The following is a 21308-nucleotide window of genomic DNA, read 5'->3' on the forward strand; positions in this document are numbered from 1 at the left end:
AAAACTAAATAAGTTCGGACGAGCACGAGAAAACCAAGTAGAGTGACGTGACTGGGAGTTTAGTATTGTAGCCCCGCGCCCCGGGAATGCGGAAGTCCACTACTCCACTTCACTACGTACGCGCAGCTTAGCTCGGTGCCTGTGCGCTCGCTCGCCGCCGGTGCAGGAGAAGACGGTGCCGTGGCCGGCCGCCATCGCGACTGGAAGGAGAAGCGCAGCGTTAGCATGCCGAGGTTTTGAGAAAGAGTGTGGACGAAGCGCGGAGATGGCGGACTCTACGGCGGCGGCGGCGCCCATGACCATCGACTTCCTCCGGGCGCGGCTGCTCTCGGAGCGGTCCGTCTCCCGCGCCTCCAAGGAGCGCGCCGACCAGCTCGCCGCCAGGGTACGTGCTCAACACACACACACGCTCGGCCGCCAGGCCGCCATGCGCGCGCGCATTGCCGCCAGTTTCAGTGTCACTGATTCGCGCGCCTCGTGTAGGTCGCGGAGCTGGAAGAGCAGGTCCGGGCGGTGACAGCGCAGAGGCGGCAAGCGGAGCAGGAGGCCGCCGAGGTGCTAGCCATTCTGGAATCAAAAGGTTTCTGCGGCAGCCTCACCGACGCGGGCTCCGACAACGACGACGGCACCAGCGAGGAAGCACGCCCACGCGACGCCGAGACCACCGGCGGCGACGCGGCCCGCTCCAACGCCGAGGAGGAGCAGGACGAGGAGCCGGCGGCGGCGGCAAAGAGCGAAGCAGATGACGACGCTACGTCCGGGACGGTTGCAGGCGGGCTGTCGTGGAAAGGGCGCAGCGTGAGCCCGCGGAAGGCCAGGCAGCTCAGGCAGCGGCACCGGCGGAGCTACGCCTACCTCCTCGCCGCCGAGGACCCCTCGCCCAAGTACCGGATGGGCCAGTCCTGCCGGAAGAACAAGCGAAAGGAGCTCAGGTCCTGCTACTAAAATATTGGTGCTCGATCCGTCGATCGTGAGCCATTGAACTCTTCTGTCCAGTTCTGACATTCTGCAATTCTTTTCTGTTCTGTCCAGTAGTGGGAGTTCCGACGCGGTGCTCACGGGGAGTCGGAAGGGACAGCGAGATGGATCGGCGGCGTACGCCGGCGATGGCCGCGCCGAGTTGGACGGCGAGGTGGGTGAAGACGAGCGGAGTTCAGCGGATGGTGGTGGTCAGTACGTGATCAGGCACGAGAAGGGCGGGGAGATGCAGAGGGTGCTGGAGAAGCAGGCCGAGCTCATCGGGCAGTACGAGGCCGAGGAGAGAGCTCAGAGGGACTGGGAGAAGAAATTCAACGACAACAGGAGTTCGCCCAAGGTACAGTTACTAGCGATCAACTAGTACCATGAATGACGAGACCTGGATCTTTTCTTGCCCAGAATCTCAGATTCGACAAGATGGTTATTCCCGACAGTACTATCGATTTGATCCGGAATTCTGTTCTCCGAATTTCAGGCCGACGTTGTGCAGGAAAAATCAAGTGGCAAAACACTCTCCATTGCCGGAAACACGTCAGAAGGATCCGCCGGGCAGCGTCGTGAAGCCGGCGAGCAGCACGGCCGCGGCCGCGCACAGAATGCTGCCATTTCAGAGGCAAATTCAGAAGGATGCCCAAGCCACAACACGAGCTCTGGCACTTCCGGGCACAAGTCGAGCCCCTCGAGTGACACCCTCGTCAGCAAAGTCTCCGACTGGAGCTCGTCGCGCTTCCACGACCAGCTCGACACAGCGTCATGCCAACAGTCAAGCAGCACCAAGGACATCGATGTGGAGAGCGTTCTTCAGGCTCTGCAGCGCGCCAGGATCTCGCTGCAGCAGAAGCTGGGCAGGCCGCTCCCGCCCAGCCAGGTCACGCTGGCGCTCCCGGCGCCGGGGGACGAGTACCGCGCAGAAGAGGGTCTCTACCACGACGACGGCAGCAACTCGTACAGGGGCTCAAGTCCGTCTCGTCAGGAAATGCTGGCTCTCCCGGCGCCGGAGGACTACCACAGCTGCAATGACCATGACCATGGAAGTCTTGTCGATGGCGCCGACAGTTCTTCGCTCACGGAGAAACGGAGCAGTCCGAGCACGCCTCGCCAGGAGATCCTGGCCCTCCCGGCCCCGGGAGACGACGAGAGGGAGGACGACGTCGACGTGAAGATCCCTGTCTGCAGCCCGGGCCTGTTCCGGTTGCCGACGTACTCGTTCCTGGAGGAGGACGAGATGATGCCAAGAAGTAATGGCTGTGATTTTGAGCTCGGATTGAGACACCACGCCTACAGGGATGATGGTGATGCAGGGGTTTCGGCAAAGCTGTTCTATGATCCCCATGCTTCTGGTAGGTGCAGCGTTCCACCAAGCTCAGGTTTCACTATAGGGGCCGCTTCTCTTCTTTCTGGAATTCCAGAACTTCCCAAAGATTTGAGGAGGGGAAGATCTCTTGGAGATGCTGATCTGTTCATGCAGCGCGCCTGCGATTACACCGTCACTAATAAGTGGATGCTGTAGCGTGTGTTTGTTGATGTGTAGCTAGTGTTGTTGGTCGACTTTTTTCTGTGGTCCGATAACAATGTTGTTGTGCATGCTCTGCAGCGTTGTCAAGCACAACCAGGCAGCATCATCGGCAGTGAAGATAAAGATGCCTCTGTTTGTTTTACATCCTTGTTACCTCGCCCAAGACAAAGAAAAGTTGAATCACTTTTCGCCGATTTCATGCGTAGTGCGACCCTGTGCAGCTTGCAGGAGACTGAAAGTCTGAAACAGCCAGTGTTTGAGTGTTGTGGTCTTGACAGTAGTGTCTGCAGCTAAGCACTCGTCTGGCGTGCCTTGCCCCATTTCGGGGCCCCTGGCCGATCCACGCTGTTTGTAAGGGCATGCGCGACACTCATGATGATAGCTAAGTGTGACCTTGCTTCTGCAGCAATCTCACTACACATCTTTTGTTCCGTGAGTCATCCTAGTGTATGTCACGTGTGTTGCCTCCAACGCCAACCGTAATCATGGTGACTCGTTGAACGTGCTGCTGCGTTCAAGCTGTTGTAAGCTACCAATGGCTTGCTGGCACTTCTGAAGAACTCCTTGCATACCAATGGCGTCGACAACTCTAGAGTTCCGAAGGGAGAGCTGAAGCGGCCAAGCATCTGAAGCCTCGGCAAAACAGACCCAAGCCCACCGGCCAGATAAAAGGAATACATATATTGCTCAGATGAGAAAAGGTGGATGACAGAAATGCTGGCAACACTATACCTGCGATGCAAATTCAAGGCCAAAGGGACATGCGGAGATATGCAAGAGTAAGACCTCAGACTCCTGTAATCTAAGCCTAACAAGAAAGCAGACAGGGTATAGGTTTAGTTCAGACCACTTAACGCCTATACATATCATATGCCTAAAGCTACTAAATACCAGAAGAGCAAAATCTAACAGTTATAATACATAGTAGTCTATATAATGATCGGAAAATTTGTCGATGCATCTAAGCATCAGGACCATATATAACTAACCTAAAGAGCAATTCGGAATATATACACTCAGTACCTCGCGCTCTGTCATGAAACATGACAAACCAATTCTCTCGCAAGCACGTCTGGGGCGCAGATGTGCTATAGGCCCATACACTTTGCCCACTTGAATGCTCGCCCTATCTTAAACGGAAGTTCATAGTCTTCCATAAAAGATGACTCGCTCGTGGCTTCCTCTGCTTCTGACCACACATACAACCCCCGCTCATGGCGGCCGCCAGGGACAGTATTGTCAAGTATGACAGCAACCAGGAATGCAATGACCATGTTGAGTGACAGTAAAGTGTTGAGGACATAGTTTACCTGAGATGCAATGAAATAAAGAATCCCAATTAATACCTTATAAGTTAAGGCAAAACATATTGATGGATAGTGCTATATTTCTTTTGACTTTTGTGAATGGGTTTTTTCAGTTTTCGAACAGAAAATGGGAACCCCAGATTAGTTTACGTACTGCATACTAAACAAAAGCATGCATGCAAATGAAATGCGAACATGATCGAATATATCATGTCATCATATCTATAATTCTATAAATATGATTCATGGCCACTCTGTTCTTTGCTGCAAGAAAGTACACAGAACCACCACCCAAATAGCATTTTGGCGCTCAAACCAAGCATTAAATTTGTAAAAGAAATGGCCACTGACCGATCACAAACCACAGTTCTATGAATGTCACTCTACGGCCCACAGTAGTAACCATTTACACTACAAATATTAAAGTGCACTTCGAAGTTAAAACTAACTGATTAGATTAATTTTCAGTTGGAGCATGTCTATCAGTAGCAAATTGCCAAAGAAAGTGTTGTACATGTGTCAAATGAGAAGTCAAAGCGGAGGCGCAATTTTGTGTTTTTCTGTTTCTGGTTACTTTCAGATTAATTTTCAATTGGAGCGTGTCTATCAGTAGCAAATTGCCAAAGAAAATGGTGTACATGTTGTGTCAAATGAGAAGTCAAAGCGGAGGCGCAATTTTGTGTTTTTCTGTTTCTGGTTACTTTCCCCTTACTTATACTTTCCTTGCTATACCTTTTTGTAGGCTTTTGGGGAAATTGTGGATGGGTTGGTCACTTGGACCTCCACACCCTTTCATATATATAGCTCAACTTAGGCTTACATGTTAACTCATACACTAGAATAGTCTAGACACTACTACTATACTAACACTCCCTAGAATACTCTAGACTTTGCTAATAAACTAACTTAGATTCTAGCACACTATTGGAATATTCTAGACTTTCCTAGGAGACTACTAATCTCCAATTCCCCTAGAGCATTCTAGACTCTACTAGAGTACTATTACACTAATCTTAGATTCCAACACTCCCCCTCAAGATGGGCGATGGATATCTATCATTCCCATCTTGTTACATGCCAACAAACATTCCTTACTACCTAATCCTTTGGTTAGACAATCTGCTATTTGTTCTCTAGAGGTTACATGGCTTAACTTCAAGGTTCCTTCGTCAAGCCGTTCTTTAATGAAGAATCGATCTATTTCCACATGCTTTGTTCGGTCATGCTGAACGGGATTGTTAGCAATGTTTATTGTTGACTTGTTGTCGCACCAAAGATTCAATGGCCCTCTCCGCGATAGCTTCAATTCGATAGGAGGCCTTTCATCCATAACATCTCACACAAACACACCGCCATTGCTCTATACTCGCTTGCGAGTTGATCTTGAGACCACATGCTGCTTCTTGCTCCTCCAAGATACCAAGTTTCCTCCTACGAAGACACAAAAGCCCGATGTTGACCTTCCGTCATCAAGGCAACTTGCCCAATCAGCGTCACAATATCCCTCCACACTCAAGTGCCCATTGGCCTTGAACCATAGACCTTTTCCGGGACTTCCTTTCGGATAGCGTAAAATTCTATAAGCTGCCTCTAGATGTCCACTTCTTGGGTCATGCATGTAGCGGCTCACCACACTCACGGCATAAGATATATCGGGTCTCGTATGGCATAAATAGATAAGTCGACCAACAAGCCGTTGGTAGCGCTCTCTATTAGCTGGATCTCCGACCGAGCACATAGCTGGTGATTTTGCTCAATAGGAGTTGAAGCGAGCCGACACCCAAGCATACCGGTCTCATTGAGTAGATTCAACACATATTTCCGTTGAGAGATAACTATTCCTTTAGGAGATCTCGCAATCTCAATACCCAAGAAATACTTGAGTTGTCCTAGATCCTTAACCTCAAATTCTCTGCTCAATCTCATCTTCAGCCGGCTTATTTCACCATTATCGTCTCCAGTGATAACAATGTCAACCACATAAACTGCAAGGATGGTAATACGACGCCCTGAATGCCTATAGAACACGATATGATCCCTATTACATTGCTTGTAACCCATATTGCGCATGGCTCTCCGGAACCTATCAAACCATGCCCTTGGTGATCGCTTGAGACCATATAAAGACTTCTTCAATCTGCACACCTTCCCCGGGTGTTGGAGTTACTAAAGCCAGGTGGAATGTCCATATAAACTTCTTCCCGAAGATCTCCATGCAAGAAAGCATTCTTGACATCCGAGCTGATGCAAGGGCCAACCAAAGTTAGCAGGCACAAGAAATAAGAGTTCTTATAGTACTCATCTTTGCAACGAGCGCAAAGGTCTCGTCATAGTCAATCCCATATGTTTGACTCGTAACCCCTTGCCACCAACCTTGCCTTGTATCGTTCTATTTTCCCTTCTAGGGATTGCTTCACGGAATACACCCATTTGCAAGTAATCGGACGTTTTCCAGTTGGAAGAGTAACAAGATCCCATGTATTGTTCTTCTCAAGAGCTTTCATTTCCTCCAACATGGCCTCGTACCACTTTGGGTCTTGTTTTGCTTCTTTCCAATCTCTCGGGATCACCACGAGTTGCAATGATGCGATGAAGGCCCCGTAGTTCGTAGATAGAGATGCATATGATACATAATTAGCAATGTCATGCTCCTCCCGGTACCCATTTGGAGGTTTTCTAGGCTGCAGCTCGGGTTCCTTTTCTTAAGGCAATGGGCAAGTCCATTGAATCCCTCGTAATAGATGGACCTGCGTCATCGGACAATTCATCGGCTTCAACACTTTGTTGGAGCATGTTGCTCCCCCGCACTCGTGTGTCACTTGTCGTGGGAACTCGTTGTTGCACATGTTGCTCCCCTGCACTCGTGTGTCACTTGTCGTGGGAACTCTGTTGTTGCTGCTTGCTCATGCTTGCGATTTTCTCCGTGTATACACTTTCAAGTTCTCTTCCTCGTTTGGCTTTCTCCATCTCTCTTCACTTGTAGCTTGTCTCCTTGTAGACACCCTTAGATTTTCTTCCTCATTTGGCTTTGTCCATCTCTCTTCACTCGTAGGAGATGGAATTGAACCAACAACAACTCTGGATGGTTCATGTTCCTTTGTCCTCAAAAGTTCACTCTCCCACTCTCGACTAGCTTCGATTGTGCTAGGAGAGTCAAAGTCAAACAACGAGCTGAGGTCCGTCTTCTCTCCATAGAACGGCTCAGACTCTCTAAATGTCATATCCATGCTAACAAATGTTCTCCGCTCACTAGGGCTCCAACACTTGTAGCCCTTTTGTCCGAGATGGGTATCCAATGAAGATGCACTTCACGAGCACGAGGATCCAATTTTCCCACCGAAGGTCTATGGTCTCTAACAAAGCAAGTACACCCAAACACTTTTGGCGGAACGATGAACTCATTTTGGCCATAGATCATTTCATATGGAGTCTTCATCCCAAGCACTCTTGAGGGCATCCAGGTTGATGAGATAAGTAGCGATCATAACCGCTTCACTCCACAAGAATTTGGGCACATTCATGGTAAACATAAGTGATCGAGCCACCTCCAGCGAGATGACGATTCTTCTTTTCAGCTACTCCATTCGTGGAGAAGTATCGGGACATGAAGTTTGATGAAGTATTCCTTTTTGGAAAAGAAAATTGCCAAATTCATTGTTCACATACTCCGTCCCATTATCTGTCCTGATAATTTGAATACTAGCGTTGAAGCGATTTTGGACATATGCATAGAAGTCCTTGAAGCATGTAAGCTTTTATGTTTCAGAAGATATATCCAAGTCATTCGGGAGTAGCAATCAATGAAGGTGACAAAATACTTCATCCCGCTAACAGAGACCACCGGGGAAGTCCATACATCGAGTGAATCGGTACAAAGGGCAACGTGCTCCGCAGATCCACGACTCACATATGATGTCCTGGTGTGTTTTCCAAACTCACATGCATCACACACAAGTTTTTCTTTGTCCACCTTCTTCATTTCTTCGGGGAATATCTTACTCATAGTATCAAAGGACATATGGCCCAATCGACAATGTTGGATTATCAACCTTGCCTCATCATCATTGGTAACAAGCTGTGAGAGCGAGTGCACAACGCTTCATCGGTTTCCCTTCTATCCAAGTACCACAATCCCTTATGTCTCACACCTATCCCAAGCCTCCTTCCAGTCTTCCTCTCTTCAATTATACAATTATATCGATCGGCAATTATTCGACAATCAATATCATCAACCAAAGAGCTCATAGACACCAAACTCACCGGAAACGATGGAGCATATAATACTAGAAGACAATGTAATGGACGGAGTGCATTTCACTGTGTCGACCCCTTTCACGAGTTGATAAGTTCCATCGGCTGTTTGGATTGTCTCTTTATGCATGGGTGGATGTGGAGTATATGATGCAAACTCACTCCACTTACCCGTGACATGTGCTGATGCTCCCGAATCCAGAATCGAATTTGAACAAGTTCCATTTAATGCGGAGCCCGACTTGAGATTGCTTCTTCGTTTGTGCAAGATTCACACAATTTCCTAGGACAGTTGTTTTTCCACTTTGTTTTGGAATTTCGCACTCTCCCTTGATTGTCTCAACTTCTCAATCTCCTTGAGCAATTGAGTCATTTTCTCAAGTAGCTTCTCAATTGTTTGATTCTCCCCATTGATCAATATTGCTGAAAATCACCAACAAACCAGACTTATGTGCTTCTTCTCTTCTCTCGCTATATTTGACCTACTCTTGCGGATCTCTTGACCCCTCCGGATCTTTCTTCGGCTGCACACGCAGCTTAGGTCTCTCCTCCGTCCTCTACTCGCACACGCGAAATCAGCACCTTTGCTTCTCCTCTTCATCGCAAGCCACAAGCACTGCACCTCACCCAAGCTTGCTCCCTTCACCACCACACCGAACTTTGCAAGATTCACCACCACTCCGAACGCTGCGGACGGTTGGCTCCGCACCTCTGCGGCAGGCTCACATCAACACTTCTACCCGGGCAGCACTCCACTCCTCTCGCCGTCTCGTTGTATTTCCCCCGGATTTTGCGGAACTCCACCTCACTCCACCTGAATCACTACGGGCAGCCCGTAGCACACACCATCACCGCCTCTAGCTACGATACCATGTAGGCTTTTGGGGAAATTGTGGATGGGTTGGTCACTTGGACCTCCACACCCTCTCATATATATAGCTCAATTTAGGCTTACATGTTAACTCATACACTAGAATAGTCTAGACACTACTACTATACTAACACTCCCTAGAATACTCTAGACTTTGCTAATAAACTAACTTAGATTCTAGCACACTACTGGAATATTCTAGACTTTCCTAGGAGACTACTAATCTCCAATTCCCCTAGAGCATTCTAGACTCTACTAGAGTACTATTACACTAATCTTAGATTCCAACACTTTTCTTTTGCAGTATCCTTATGTCTCCAATTGTATACTAGTTTTATTCCAAAACTACTCCTGATCGAAACTAAATATCTGTTTTTCTACTAGTGAGCCACTGTATTTTTTTGTGGAATGAAGGGTTCTAGTTATTACTCTAAGGTCCAGTGTAGTGAACATCTACACTACGAACATTGAAGTAACCTTCAAAGTTAAAACAAACAAACCGGACTAATTTTCAGTTGAATTATATCTCCCAGTCCGCCTGAGCTAATTTTTCTGTTTCTGGCTAATTTCCACTTATTTATACTTTTCTTGCTATATCTTTTTATTTGCATTATCCTTATGTCCCCAATTGCATAGCAGTTTTTTTTCTTTCTAAAACTACTCCTGATGAAATTAAGGGCTTGTTTGGTTGGAGGCCTCACAAAGAGTCTCCCTGAGACCTGCCTGTAGGTTAATTGGTTGGCATCCTCAACAATGAAGCAGTAGCCTGGCCTGTAGAGCATCTGGCAGAGTCATTAGCCTGGCTGCAGCGTAGGCTACGTTGCAGCCAGGCTAATGACACTGTCTCATGTGTGCTGTCCAATGAAGTCATGGTTCAATCATTATTTATGGGCTGACAATGCAGATTTAGCTGGCCAGGCTGTGGACACAAACCAAACGCGTCGATCTCAGGCTAGCCTGGCCAGGCAGTTATTTTGATTTTTTCAGGCCCAGGTCAGGCTCCATATTTGCCCAGCAGCTCAGGCACGGAGCCGAGGACTCCAACCAAACTAGCCCTATATGTCTGTCTACTAGTCAGACACTATAATTTGCATATTTTTCTATTCACCAGAATATAACCACAGAATTGTCGACTATAGTGCAAATATGCCTAACAGCAGACAGTGAAACGAAATTCTGCAGAAGATGGGAAGTTCAGTACATACCCCGCCAAATCCAGTGTGTATAGGTCCATGCGATGCGACATTGTATGGCTGAAAGTAGGTTGGAACTGATGAGTTTGCATTAGGATGTAATCCATACTGTTGGAAGTATGATGGAATTGACAAGGACAAAAACAATGCTAGCCCCACAACAATACAGTTCCTGGAGCTTCCTGTGGCACCATAACGAAGATTGGACAAGCCAAGAGCACAGAGCATGGCCCACATGAAACAAAGGAGAGCAGCAACCATAACATCAGGAATAGATGCAATGAAAGCACCAACTTTGCCTGCAAATGAGATACAAGAACAATCGTAAGAAAGAACCATTCATGCTATAAACCAAGTGATGTTTGCTTTCCCAACATTGAGTGAGAACTTTTTACACTGAGAAAAATGCAAGTGATTGCTTACCAACAATCGAGAGAACTATAAGAACAATAGCACCAAATCCAACTGCCTTGCGGCTACCCATTTTAGTCACAGCAATCGTATGTACATTCTCTGTTATTGTTGCTGACCCAACTCCTGTTCCCCACAGGCCAGCCAAAACTGTAGAGACACCTTCAACGCCTATACCCCTGCTAACAATTCCAGCTGTTGGTGGTCTTGTGGCCACAAACAAAGATGATGCATGGTAGGAACCAACCTTACGTCAAATTGACAGAAGAATTATTAGAGATAGAAGAATATGGATCATGATGGACAACTAATGGCAGTATCAGTAATATTGTTTACAGAGTGGACAAATTTCATGTAACCTAGCAACATATATGTCTGAGAAGGCAGCTTATGTCAAGTTGATGGTTACTAAGGGATATACACCTTTTACGGTGTAGATTCCAATAAGTTTTTATCTACGGAAAAGAATGTAATACATTGCAAGATTATTTATGAAAGAAAAACGGAATAAAGTAAAGCTTATACGATCAAGGTTAAAAGTAATTCTGAACTTACAGAATCAACTGATGCGATTACTGATACAAGACACATCACAAGGCCCATTTTCCAATTAAAAACTGGAGTGCCCCATTGTAACGGATACGGAAATCTGAACCACGGAGAAGCTCTTAAGGCATGTGAAGTGTCTACACGGCACGATTTCATCCTCAATACATGCGTCCGGCAAAAGGCTGAGACATTGTTTGAAGCGGGAATATTTGCATCACAACCTTTGAAGCTAAAAACTCCACTTGCTGTCAGAACGAAAGCAATAGCCCATGTGATCCCAAGACCGAGAGGAACCTAAGGGGGGCAGCATCAATAGTTCAAAATTTAGCACATCATGGATTCACAATAACTGCCATGCAGCATAAATTAAGACAATACCATCAATATTATTAGCTAAATCTTACCGCATAAATTAGAAACACCCGGTACCCAAATAATTTTATTTTTCGGAGGTACTGCACCAAGAGAAATACACAAATAGTCAGCATCAAACTATTTATAATGCACACTATTTTCCGTTTCAGTTAACAAGGGTTTTACTGTGTACTCACTAGTGCAAAGATAATGACCATCAAAAATTGCAAAACACCCATCTCTATACATGACCCTACTTTAGTGAACCCATAACTGAAAAACGAGAGGCCAACAGCTGCAACTGTTGGTGAGACGACGACTGGATTTATCAACCTGAAATGAATAGATTGAAATATAAAACAGAAATATAAGGTTAGATTGGTTGATGGACGATGGTCACAAACTCACAATGCCACGCAAGTCCATCTCATTAGTCTACAAAATAATCATACAAACAGATATCATGCTATCTAGATATATCTAGGCTCCCTCAGGCCCAAGACACGAACTATGTTGGGTTACATTTTTTATTTTTCACTTTAAATTGTGCAAGATAGATCTTGAAGTCATAATGGCTCTGATAGCATATTTAGTTGCATACTTGTATGAAACAACCAGTTCACCTAAAAGCACAAGCTGATAAGTAAATGCAGCCCTATACTCAAACTAGAACAGTTGTAAACAATAGTTAACACATAGAGACAAATTCATAACTATGATACTCGAAAGTGCCACTAAGGCGTTTACGGAGGTTGATATTATCCAATGTTCATGAGTATTGTTTGCACCATATATCTACATGAAAGTTCTGTTTCTATATTTGAAATATAAACATTTCGAAGTAAAAAAGGGAATTCGAAGAGCAGATTTTGCGATATACGAGCATGCATCTTTCAACTTCAAATCTCTACCGATTCAGTACCAAGGCCAATCAGGTGTGCATGGCAAAATCCTATTAGCATATTGACCTGCCAAGCGGCAGCAGAAAGCTATGGACGATAATGGGCCGTCTTATCAGCAGCAAAGGGACACAAACCTTAGAAATAGCGACATGAGGCCCGTATATCCCAACAGCACTTGGAATAAACCTCCAATTATGATAGCTCCTTGTAGGTGCTTCATTATGTGTTTAAAGTTCTGCGATGCGATGGAACACATTACGTTAATCCGCCAAGAGGTGCACTAAATGAAATATCACAAGCTCCCCACTACAACATGTGCCAGTAGCATGGTATCCAGGCAGCGTCACCATAACACAAATGATCAAAATAGAAAATTCTTACGTTGTCATTGAGCCCGAAGAACTCAGGGGAGTTGATAATCGCAAGCGCAGGGGCAAGGTACACGAAGGATGGCCCCTGCACGAGCGGCAGCCTCGTTCCGAACAATGTGTGCAGCAATGTGGTTATCCCCGAGACTAGCAACACCGTCGACACCACCGCTGCCGTGTCATCCTACGATATATGAATGCAGATAACCCGTAGTAAGTAACACACCCGTGAAACAGCTGTAGTGTAGGGGCTTGAAACAGTTCAGCAATGCACTCACGGCCGAGCCGCCCATGGCAGGAACCATGACCAGCGGGACGAGGATGATGGAGCCGAGCATGGAGATGTAGTGCTGGAACCCAAACACCGCTACCGGAACTGCAACACAGCTCAAAAAGCTCTGCATTAGCGCGACAAATGACAGTCGTCAGAGCGATTTCAGTTTTACATTTTGGGGTGCTTACGTATTCCGGGGGTGTCACGAAGCTCGTACTTGACGTGCGCCGCCCGCTGCGGCGCACCCTCTTCCTCCCCCTCCTCCTGCAGCTGCGGGAGCGGCTGCTGCCCGTTCGGCCGCCCTCCGTCCGAATCCCTCCTGCGCGCCCTCGCGGGGGGCGCTGGTGGGGGCTGCGGCTGGCGGTGATGTGGTGGGGGCTGGGGCTTGGCATTGGTGGCGGGAGGGGGCGGCGCGGCGGAGGTGGGCCGGGCCGGCGGGCCGGACTCCAGATCGGCGGGGCGGGGGAGCGGGGCGTGGGCGGAGGTGGGGGTGGAGGTGGAGACGGACTCGCCGGAGACGCGGGCCTGGAAGCCGGTGCGCTTGGCCCAGGAGAGGGGCTGCGGCTGCGGCTGCGGCGGCGGCGCCGGGGGCCAGGGGCCCGGGCGCGCGCGGCGGGACGGCGGCAGCGCGCCGGAGGAGGAGGCCATGGCGCAGGCGGGGCCTCGCCGCCGGCGCTTTAGGTTGGGGAAGGGCTGCGAATGCGAGGGTTTAGGCAGAGGCGAGTGGTGGTGTGTGTGCTGCTGGGGGTGGCGGAGGGCAGTGAGGTGGAGGCGTAGTGAGCCGCGCGAGCGTGCGGGCGGAGACGGAGGCGGAGATTTTGCGGTGGGCGTTGCGGGGCCCGCGGCGTCAGTGGACGTTAATGGCGCTCTGCGGGGGGGCGTGTGGCGCGCGTTTGAAAAAAATTGGGGCACACGGTGGGCGGCGTGACGGTGAGGTTTTCTCGGTCAGCCACCCCGGCCCGAGTGGGCGCGCGCGGCTGTGTGATCGTACTCGGACGTTGTTTCTTCCTTTTGTCACTAGCGCCGTAGCACGCTCAACAGGCTGAGATTGCCAATACTAGTTCTGTACTTTGTGTGAGGTTGTGCAAGATATGCCATTGTACGGTGCAGTACTAGCTTTTTGACTTATTGTTCCACTGAATAATTGCGCTGCCAATCTAAGGGCACCTCCAGCGGGCCGACGCATTTCGGACGTCCGGAATATCCGTTTGCGTCGGCCCGCGGACGCGATGTGGCCCAGTGCGACCATTTGCGTCTGGGTACCTCCAGCGGTTCCGACGCATTTTTTAACCGGGGATAGCGTCAAGCTCGCTAATGGCGTTTTATGTCCCGTCGAGGACTACCGCCGGCGATTAACTGTTCACACGCGACGACGATCGTTCCCGCGAGTGCACAATACATTGGCAAGTTTCGTCGGCGTTTCGCACGCGCGGGAAATGCCCTGCGCGCCAACACCGTTTCTCGCCCCGCCGTGGCTATATATGGTGGACACCGGCGGGGGCGACGGGCACACCTCGAGCTAACACTACCATCCATCCATGGCGGACCACATGAGTTGGGAGCACGTTGTTCACATGTGCCGCCAGCTCCACCCGGAGGAGGAGGAGGTAGCCGCCGCCGGCATTGAGGCCCAGCAGCTGGACCTGGCGGCGGCGGAGGCGGAGGTCGCGGAGGCGGAGGCGGCAGAGCGCGCGGAAGGGCGCCTCGCGGCGACCAGGGCGGAGATCGCCAACGCCATGGCCGAGCTCACGGAGACGCGGGCGGCCATCGCGGCCCCTCCGGCCGACGCCGTCATCGCGACATCGCGGACGACGACCCCCCATGCCCAGGCGCTTCGAGTGCGTCGTCGAACAGCGGGTTCTGCTCGCGTCCTTCGAGTCCCTGGTTAGGGACGCCCATCGTCGTCAGGCTTGGGTGGCGGAGGAGGAAGCCCACACCTATGCGATGTCCATGGCTCGGGGGTTAATGTGCTCCGACCTGGACTCGCTCCAGCGTAGAGGCCCATCTCCCGCGCGAGTCGAGCAGGAGAACCGGGAGCTGGAGGTCGCCATCGCCGCCATGGACGAAGCGGTGGCGGCGGCGGCTAGGGACAGGGCCCGCTTCATCGCCGACGTGGCGGCGGTCCAGGCGAACGAGGACGCGGCGGGGGTCCAGGCGGCGGCGGAGGAGGAGGAGGAGGAGGCCCGGGCGGCGGCGGAGGCGGCGGCTACCCAGGTGGCGTTGTCCCAGGCGGAGGCCCTGTGGGACAGCTCCCTGGCCGAGGCCCTCGAACGCCGCAGGCGACAGGACGAGATGTCCGTTCGCCGGCGTGCGCGGCGCGCGGAGTGCGCGAGCGCTCCACTCCGGCGACGACGCCGGCCCTTCCGGCGGCCGATGGTAGGGCGCGCGACTGCGAGTAACCGAGGCCGGTGTAGGCCGCGCGACAGCGAGTAGGTACGGTCGTTGTAGTTTTAGGTTAACTCGACTAACCATCTCTGTAAAGATGGTCCTTTTGGCCAATCAATAGTAATGAAAAAATCTTTTGCTTACCTACTCACTGCCGACCGGGCCCGGATGCACCCAAGGCGGACAGATTCCGCGACCGCCGAGCGTCCGAGGAGACGCAACCTGGCGCATATTTGGGCCAGGTTTGCGTCTCCGCGGTCGGCCCGGTCACTTTGCGTCGCCCCGCTGGAGGTGGTGCCAGACGCATTTCCGGTCACGGCGAACGAAAACGGTCGCTCAGCGTCCGTTTGCGTCGCGCCGCTGGAGATGCCCTAATGTGTTCTTCTTGACCGAGACCGGGTAAGGGCATCTCCAGCTGGAAGACGCATTTCGGACGCCAAAACAAATGCGTCGGATCCGTTTGTGTCAGCTTAAATGGTCGAAATCGACCGCGCGTTCGTTTTCGTCGTGTCGCTCCAGCGGCACGACGCATAATTTTTTCCCTTTGATACAAACCATAATTTACATTAATTAAAAAAAGACTTTAAAAGTCCAGAAAGACCTACTAAAACCTAGCTATTGGATACTGATCATCGTCGGTGACGGGGTTGATGAACTCCGGCGTCAGCCATGGAAGCTGGTACGCTGGCGGTGGAGGAGGAAGGGCAGACTGCGGCAACTGCGGCTAGGCCATAGGCGGCGCAGGAGGCTGTGGTGAAGGTGGCCACGGATCCCAAGCCGTTGAAGGAGCAGCAGCCGGGACGCGGTCGTTGGAACGCGTCGGCATGGCCGGAGGATCGGCAGCCTCCTCTGCGCAAGCGCCGACTCGCGAAACTGGATTGCGAGCCCGTCCCACATAGCGAGCTCGTTGAGCTCGCTATTGGCCAGTGCCATAGCAATGGCCTCCTTCGCGCTAATGTCCGGATGCTAGGTCTCCGAATCCCACGCTGGCCCATCGTCGTCGTGGCCGTTGTCTCCGCGTTTGGCCTCGGCGGCGTAGTCATCCTCCTCGTCCTCGTACTGTGGACTCTGTCAATGGTGTGGTCGGGAAAATGGGCGCCGACAATGAATCTTTAAGAGGCACGAACGCCATCTCGCCTTCATTGTCATGCCATTGTGATGTCGCCCACCAGCGCACGCTCGCGAAAGCCGAGGCGCGCCATTTATACGGCCCTGAAAAGCTGCAGCGCCCGCCCGTAAGTTATGCTGCAGAAGCATCTGTGCCGCTGCCAGGCGGGCCCGTGCGGACAACCGCTGCGTTCGTGCAGCGTCCGCAGAGACGCAAACCCGCCGCATTTTTGGACCGCAGTTGCGTCGCTGCGGATGGCCAATCACTATGCGTCGTCCAGCTAGAACGGGTCCAGACACATTTTCGGTCCACGCGGTGGAGATGCCGTAATGTAAACATTGCCACTACTCGCCTTCTTATATGAACAAACTGATTGTACAAAACGAACCAGTTTGCTGGCGAGGTTCGTCAAATAAAACTCTGTTTTAGTACTCACAATAAGTTAGCACGGTAATAACTACTTTCTCTGTTCACTAATGTAAGCCTTTTTAGATATTTTTAGAATGATTATATACGAGTCAAATGAGTGAATTTACACAACAAAACACATCATACGCATATTTGTAAAAATGTCTTATATTAGTGAACGGGACAATTTTAATGTATCAGTGCTTGCAAAACAGAGTCCTAAATAAAGTGGGTTGGGCTCTTATCTTAGGCGGGATATTCGGAAATCGGTTTCAACGCTTACCGTCACCAATGAAACTCAAGTAAACTTTTACTTTGGTTCGAAATATGACCGTTCCATTAGCCAGCCTCATCTACAGCCTCAAACATTTCTTTGATCTTGTGCATTTACATACTTCTATCTACATTGCAATTTGGCAAAAATAAAGCTCCGCAAATTATACATTTTCCCTATTTTTTGTTGAAAAGGCTCACCGATGTAATCAAATCTACATCTATTTAAAATGTGTATCTCCAAATTCTAATAATCATATGGCATTGTGTCCTAGTTGTGAAAATTGTGTGTGCCAATGTTAAATTTCTACGTTTTCAACAATATCCGGTCTAATTAAGTAAATATTCCTTTCAAAAAAATTAAGTAAACATTGCTTAATAATTTAGATGCATTACTGCAAGACCACTCACAACATTGAGCGCTTTTTGTATTGATCTTTTGACAATCATGTTGTGTGCACAGGGTCTATAAATATGATTGTAATAGACAAGAAATGCTAGGGACAATTCACAATTTCACATTACTCCAAATTCTAAATCATACTCGCTATGTAACTAGAATTCATAGAGGGAAAATCGAATTTCGTTACATGAGGCCTGTTGGACTGAACACACCTAAGTCTGAGGCTTGGTGGGCTGGTATTGAAGAAACGAAGTGGACCAACTCATGGGCTCCTACAGTTTTCAGAACAATGTGTTATTTAACATTTGCCTCTTGGGCTAGGCTCAATGTGGCTCCTGACTGGAAGAGGTGTTATGGATATTTTGAATCACAAAAGTTCATATGATATGTATTTCCCCATGCATGAAATTTTAGGTCAAACTCCAAAGTACACATCACCGCTTAGGACCCAAAACGTGGGACACCGATGATAAGGTACAAGCTTGGGGAAGGCGAGGACACCCAGAAATGTAGACATATAAAACCCACCTTCAGAGCGTGATGTCAGAGGCACCTGAGGGTCCTTATTAGAGACACGATGATAAAAAAGAGGAGGGTGATTAGTAGGAGGAGAAGCAGCATGGGCGCATGTCACATTAGCTTGATATGCAGTTATTTCTTAGTATTGTGCACTTTCTAATATACGTGAAAAATAGCCACAAAAACAACTTAGCAAAACGGAAAAAGGACATAGCTCGATACCAAATGTTGATAGAAGTACAATAAAAATGAGAAGCCATCCTTTTCAATAATAGACATATTGTTTTCATAGGTAGAAGATGCCAAACGACCTGTCCACATGCCCACACACTTGCAATCTCACATAGGAAAAAAGGGGCAAAACGTCCGCTCTCACATACATACACTTCTGAACCCGCTGATCTGTACGATTGGGCACTCGTCTAAGCGCAACCTCGTCAGAACCTCTGCCATGTGCCTGAACATAACTCCTCGGATGATCCTCGCATTCTCTCGTTGGTCCCGCGACAAATGGCTTGGCCACGTCGCCCCAAAACCCTTTGGAGGGCTCCGGGTCTTTTGTCGCGGCCTTTTGTCACGGGCCATACCACGACCCGCGACAAAAGGGGTATGCGGCTTGGCTCCGTCTGCTGGCACCCCTTTTGTCGCGGGTCGTGGTACGACCCGCGACAAAAGGGCCAGGCCTATATATACACACAGCCAGTCCCCCCCCCCCCCACCTCCCTACATTTTTTCCTTGGTGGTGAAAGGTGGAGGTTTATGCTAGCTCTTTTTTTTCATATGCACAAGAGGTGTTTGATGAAATGTTTGTGAGCATGTCACTTGATTTTATTTGATAAGATTTCTCCTCTTTTTGATCCTAAAAGGTTAGCTACTATTTTCTCGTATATATAGTCCATACAATACTAATTTTACCATTGTGGTTGCATCTGATACATAATTGTACTTATGATGCAGATGAGTCATCCATGGATGTACGGTAACCGATGTGCTCCCGCTTTCAGAGAGGGCGTGAAATCTTTCATGCTTGTGGCCGAGGCCAACAAGTCGAAGCAAGGTTTTATGTTCTGTTCATGTCTGAAATGTAAGAATGAGAAGGATTACTCTTGCTCAAGAGACATTAAGAGTCACTTGCTTCGGTTCGAATTCATGTCCAGTGATACGTCTCCAACTTATCCATAATTTCTGATGTTCCATGCTTGTTTTATGATAATACTTACATGTTTTGCTTGCACTTTATGATGATTTTATGCGTTTTCCGGAACTAACCTATTAACAAGATGCCACAGTGCCAGTCCTGTTTTCTGCTGTTTTTGGTTCCAGAAAGGCTGTTTGGGCAATATTCTCGGAATTCGACGAAACGAAAACCAAACATCATAATTCACCGAGACGGACCAGGACACCGAAGGGGAGTCAGAGGGGAGGCATGGGGCCCCCACACCATAGGGCCGCGCGGGCCAGCCCCTGGTCGCGCCGGCCTATGGGGAGGGCACCCTGTTGCCCCTCCTGCGCCGCCTCTTCGCCTATATAAGCCCTTTCGACCTAAAAACACGAGACCTTTTGACGAAACTTCAGAAAGACTCCAAGGGCGTCGCCGCCATCACGAAACTCCAATTCGGGGGACAGAAGTCTCTGTTTCGGCACCCTGCCGGGACGGGGAAGTGCCCCCGGAAGCCATCTCCATCGACGCCATCGCCTCCATCATGCTCCGTGAGTAGTTCCCCCATGGACTACGGGTTCTAGGAGTAGCTAGTTGGTACTCTCTATCCCATGTACTTCAATACAATGATCTCATGAGCTGTCTTACATGATTGAGATCCATCTGATGTAATCGGTGTTGTGTTTGTTGGGATCCGATGGATGATACATTATGATTAGTCTATCTATAAAGTTTGTGAAGTTATTGTTGCTTGCAATCTTGTTATGCTTAATGCTTGTCACTAGGGCCCGAGTGGCATGATCTTAGATTTAAGCTCTATAATTATTGCTTAGATTGTATCTACAAGTTGTATGCACATGTCATCGTCCGGAACGAAAGGCCCCGAGTGGCAAATCGGGACAACCGGAGGGATGGCGGTGATGTGAGGATCACATGTTTTCACCAAGTGTTAATGCTTTGCTCCGGTACTCTATTAAAAGGAGTACCTTAATATCCAGTAGATTCCCTTGAGGCCCGGCTGCCACCGGCTGGTAGGACAAAAGATGTTGTGCAAGTTTCTCATTGCGAGCACGTACGACTATATATGAAAAACATGCCTACATGATTAATAAGCTAGATGTTCTAACTTAATGCTTTGAATCCTATCAATTGCCCGACTGTAATTTGTTCACCCAACACTTGTTATTGGAGAGTTACCACTAGTGTAGATAGCTGGGAACCCCGGTCCATCTTTCATCATCATATACTCGTTCTACATGTCATTGGAAGTAGTATCAACTATTTTCTGGTACCATTGCCTCTGTGTTACTATTGCTGCTGATGTGTTACTGTTACTATTGCTCTCATATCACTGCTACTTTCACATCACCCCTGTTGCTAGTGTTTTTCCAGGTGCAGCTGAATTGACAACTCAGTTGTTAAGGCTTATAAGTATTCTTTACCTCCCCTTGTGTCGAATCAATAAATTTGGGTTTTACTTCCCTCGAAGACTGCCGCGATCCCCTATACTTGTGGGTTATCATCTAGCTATAATGTTTGGACCAAGCATGGAGAAGAATGGGTTATGATGAAAGACGGCGATGAAGAAGAAAACGATGAGCAGTACCGATCTATGTTCTCTGAATACGATGATACCGCAATGGAAGACAATGAAGAAGAAGGAGGTGAAGAACGGGCGCCAGATGATCCTGTTGATGATGATCTTCGTCTTGCCATTTCTGATGCAAGGAGAGACTGTGGCACATATAAGGAGAGGTTGCAGTTCGACAAGATGTTAGAGGACCACCACAAATTGTTGTACCCAGGTTGTGAAGATGGGCAGAGAAAGCTGGGTAGCGTATTGGAATTGCTGACATGGAAGGCATAGGCCGGTGTGACTGACTCGGGATTTGAAAAATTGCTGATAATATTAAAGAAGTTGCTTCCAAGAAAGAACGAATTTCCCGCCATTACGTATCAAGCAAAGAAGCTTCTCTGCCCTCTATGATTAGATGCACTACAAGAAAAGTTCTGATAGACAACGTCTCAAAATCGTCCGCTAAGGGGTATTTTTCGTCGCCTATGGGCCTAACCCGACGA

At 48.9% G+C, this 21308-nt stretch overlaps 2 protein-coding genes across 2 annotated transcripts; one reads left to right on the forward strand and one right to left on the reverse strand.

The window, feature by feature from the left end:
* The first annotated feature begins 265 nt into the window (after positions 1-265).
* On the forward strand, positions 266-2619 carry LOC124662821. Its single transcript, XM_047200614.1, has 4 exons — positions 266-385; positions 484-932; positions 1036-1315; positions 1454-2619. The coding sequence occupies exons 1-4, from the start codon at positions 266-268 to the stop codon at positions 2486-2488; spliced, it is 1884 nt and encodes a 627-aa protein (XP_047056570.1). The 3' UTR covers positions 2489-2619.
* Positions 2620-3274: 655 nt separating this feature from the next.
* On the reverse strand, positions 3275-13622 carry LOC124668386 (nucleobase-ascorbate transporter 12-like). The gene is made up of 10 exons (XM_047205537.1): positions 13163-13622; positions 12979-13076; positions 12714-12884; positions 12467-12567; positions 11628-11763; positions 11481-11531; positions 11083-11370; positions 10540-10774; positions 10129-10415; positions 3275-3804 (listed from the first exon to the last, which is right to left on the reverse strand). The coding sequence occupies exons 1-10, from the start codon at positions 13620-13622 to the stop codon at positions 3583-3585; spliced, it is 2049 nt and encodes a 682-aa protein (XP_047061493.1). The 3' UTR covers positions 3275-3582.
* Positions 13623-21308: the final 7686 nt, after the last annotated feature.

The sequence above is a fragment of the Lolium rigidum genome, chromosome 6 (assembly GCF_022539505.1).
Source record: "Lolium rigidum isolate FL_2022 chromosome 6, APGP_CSIRO_Lrig_0.1, whole genome shotgun sequence".
Taxonomy (NCBI): Eukaryota; Viridiplantae; Streptophyta; class Magnoliopsida; order Poales; family Poaceae; genus Lolium; species Lolium rigidum.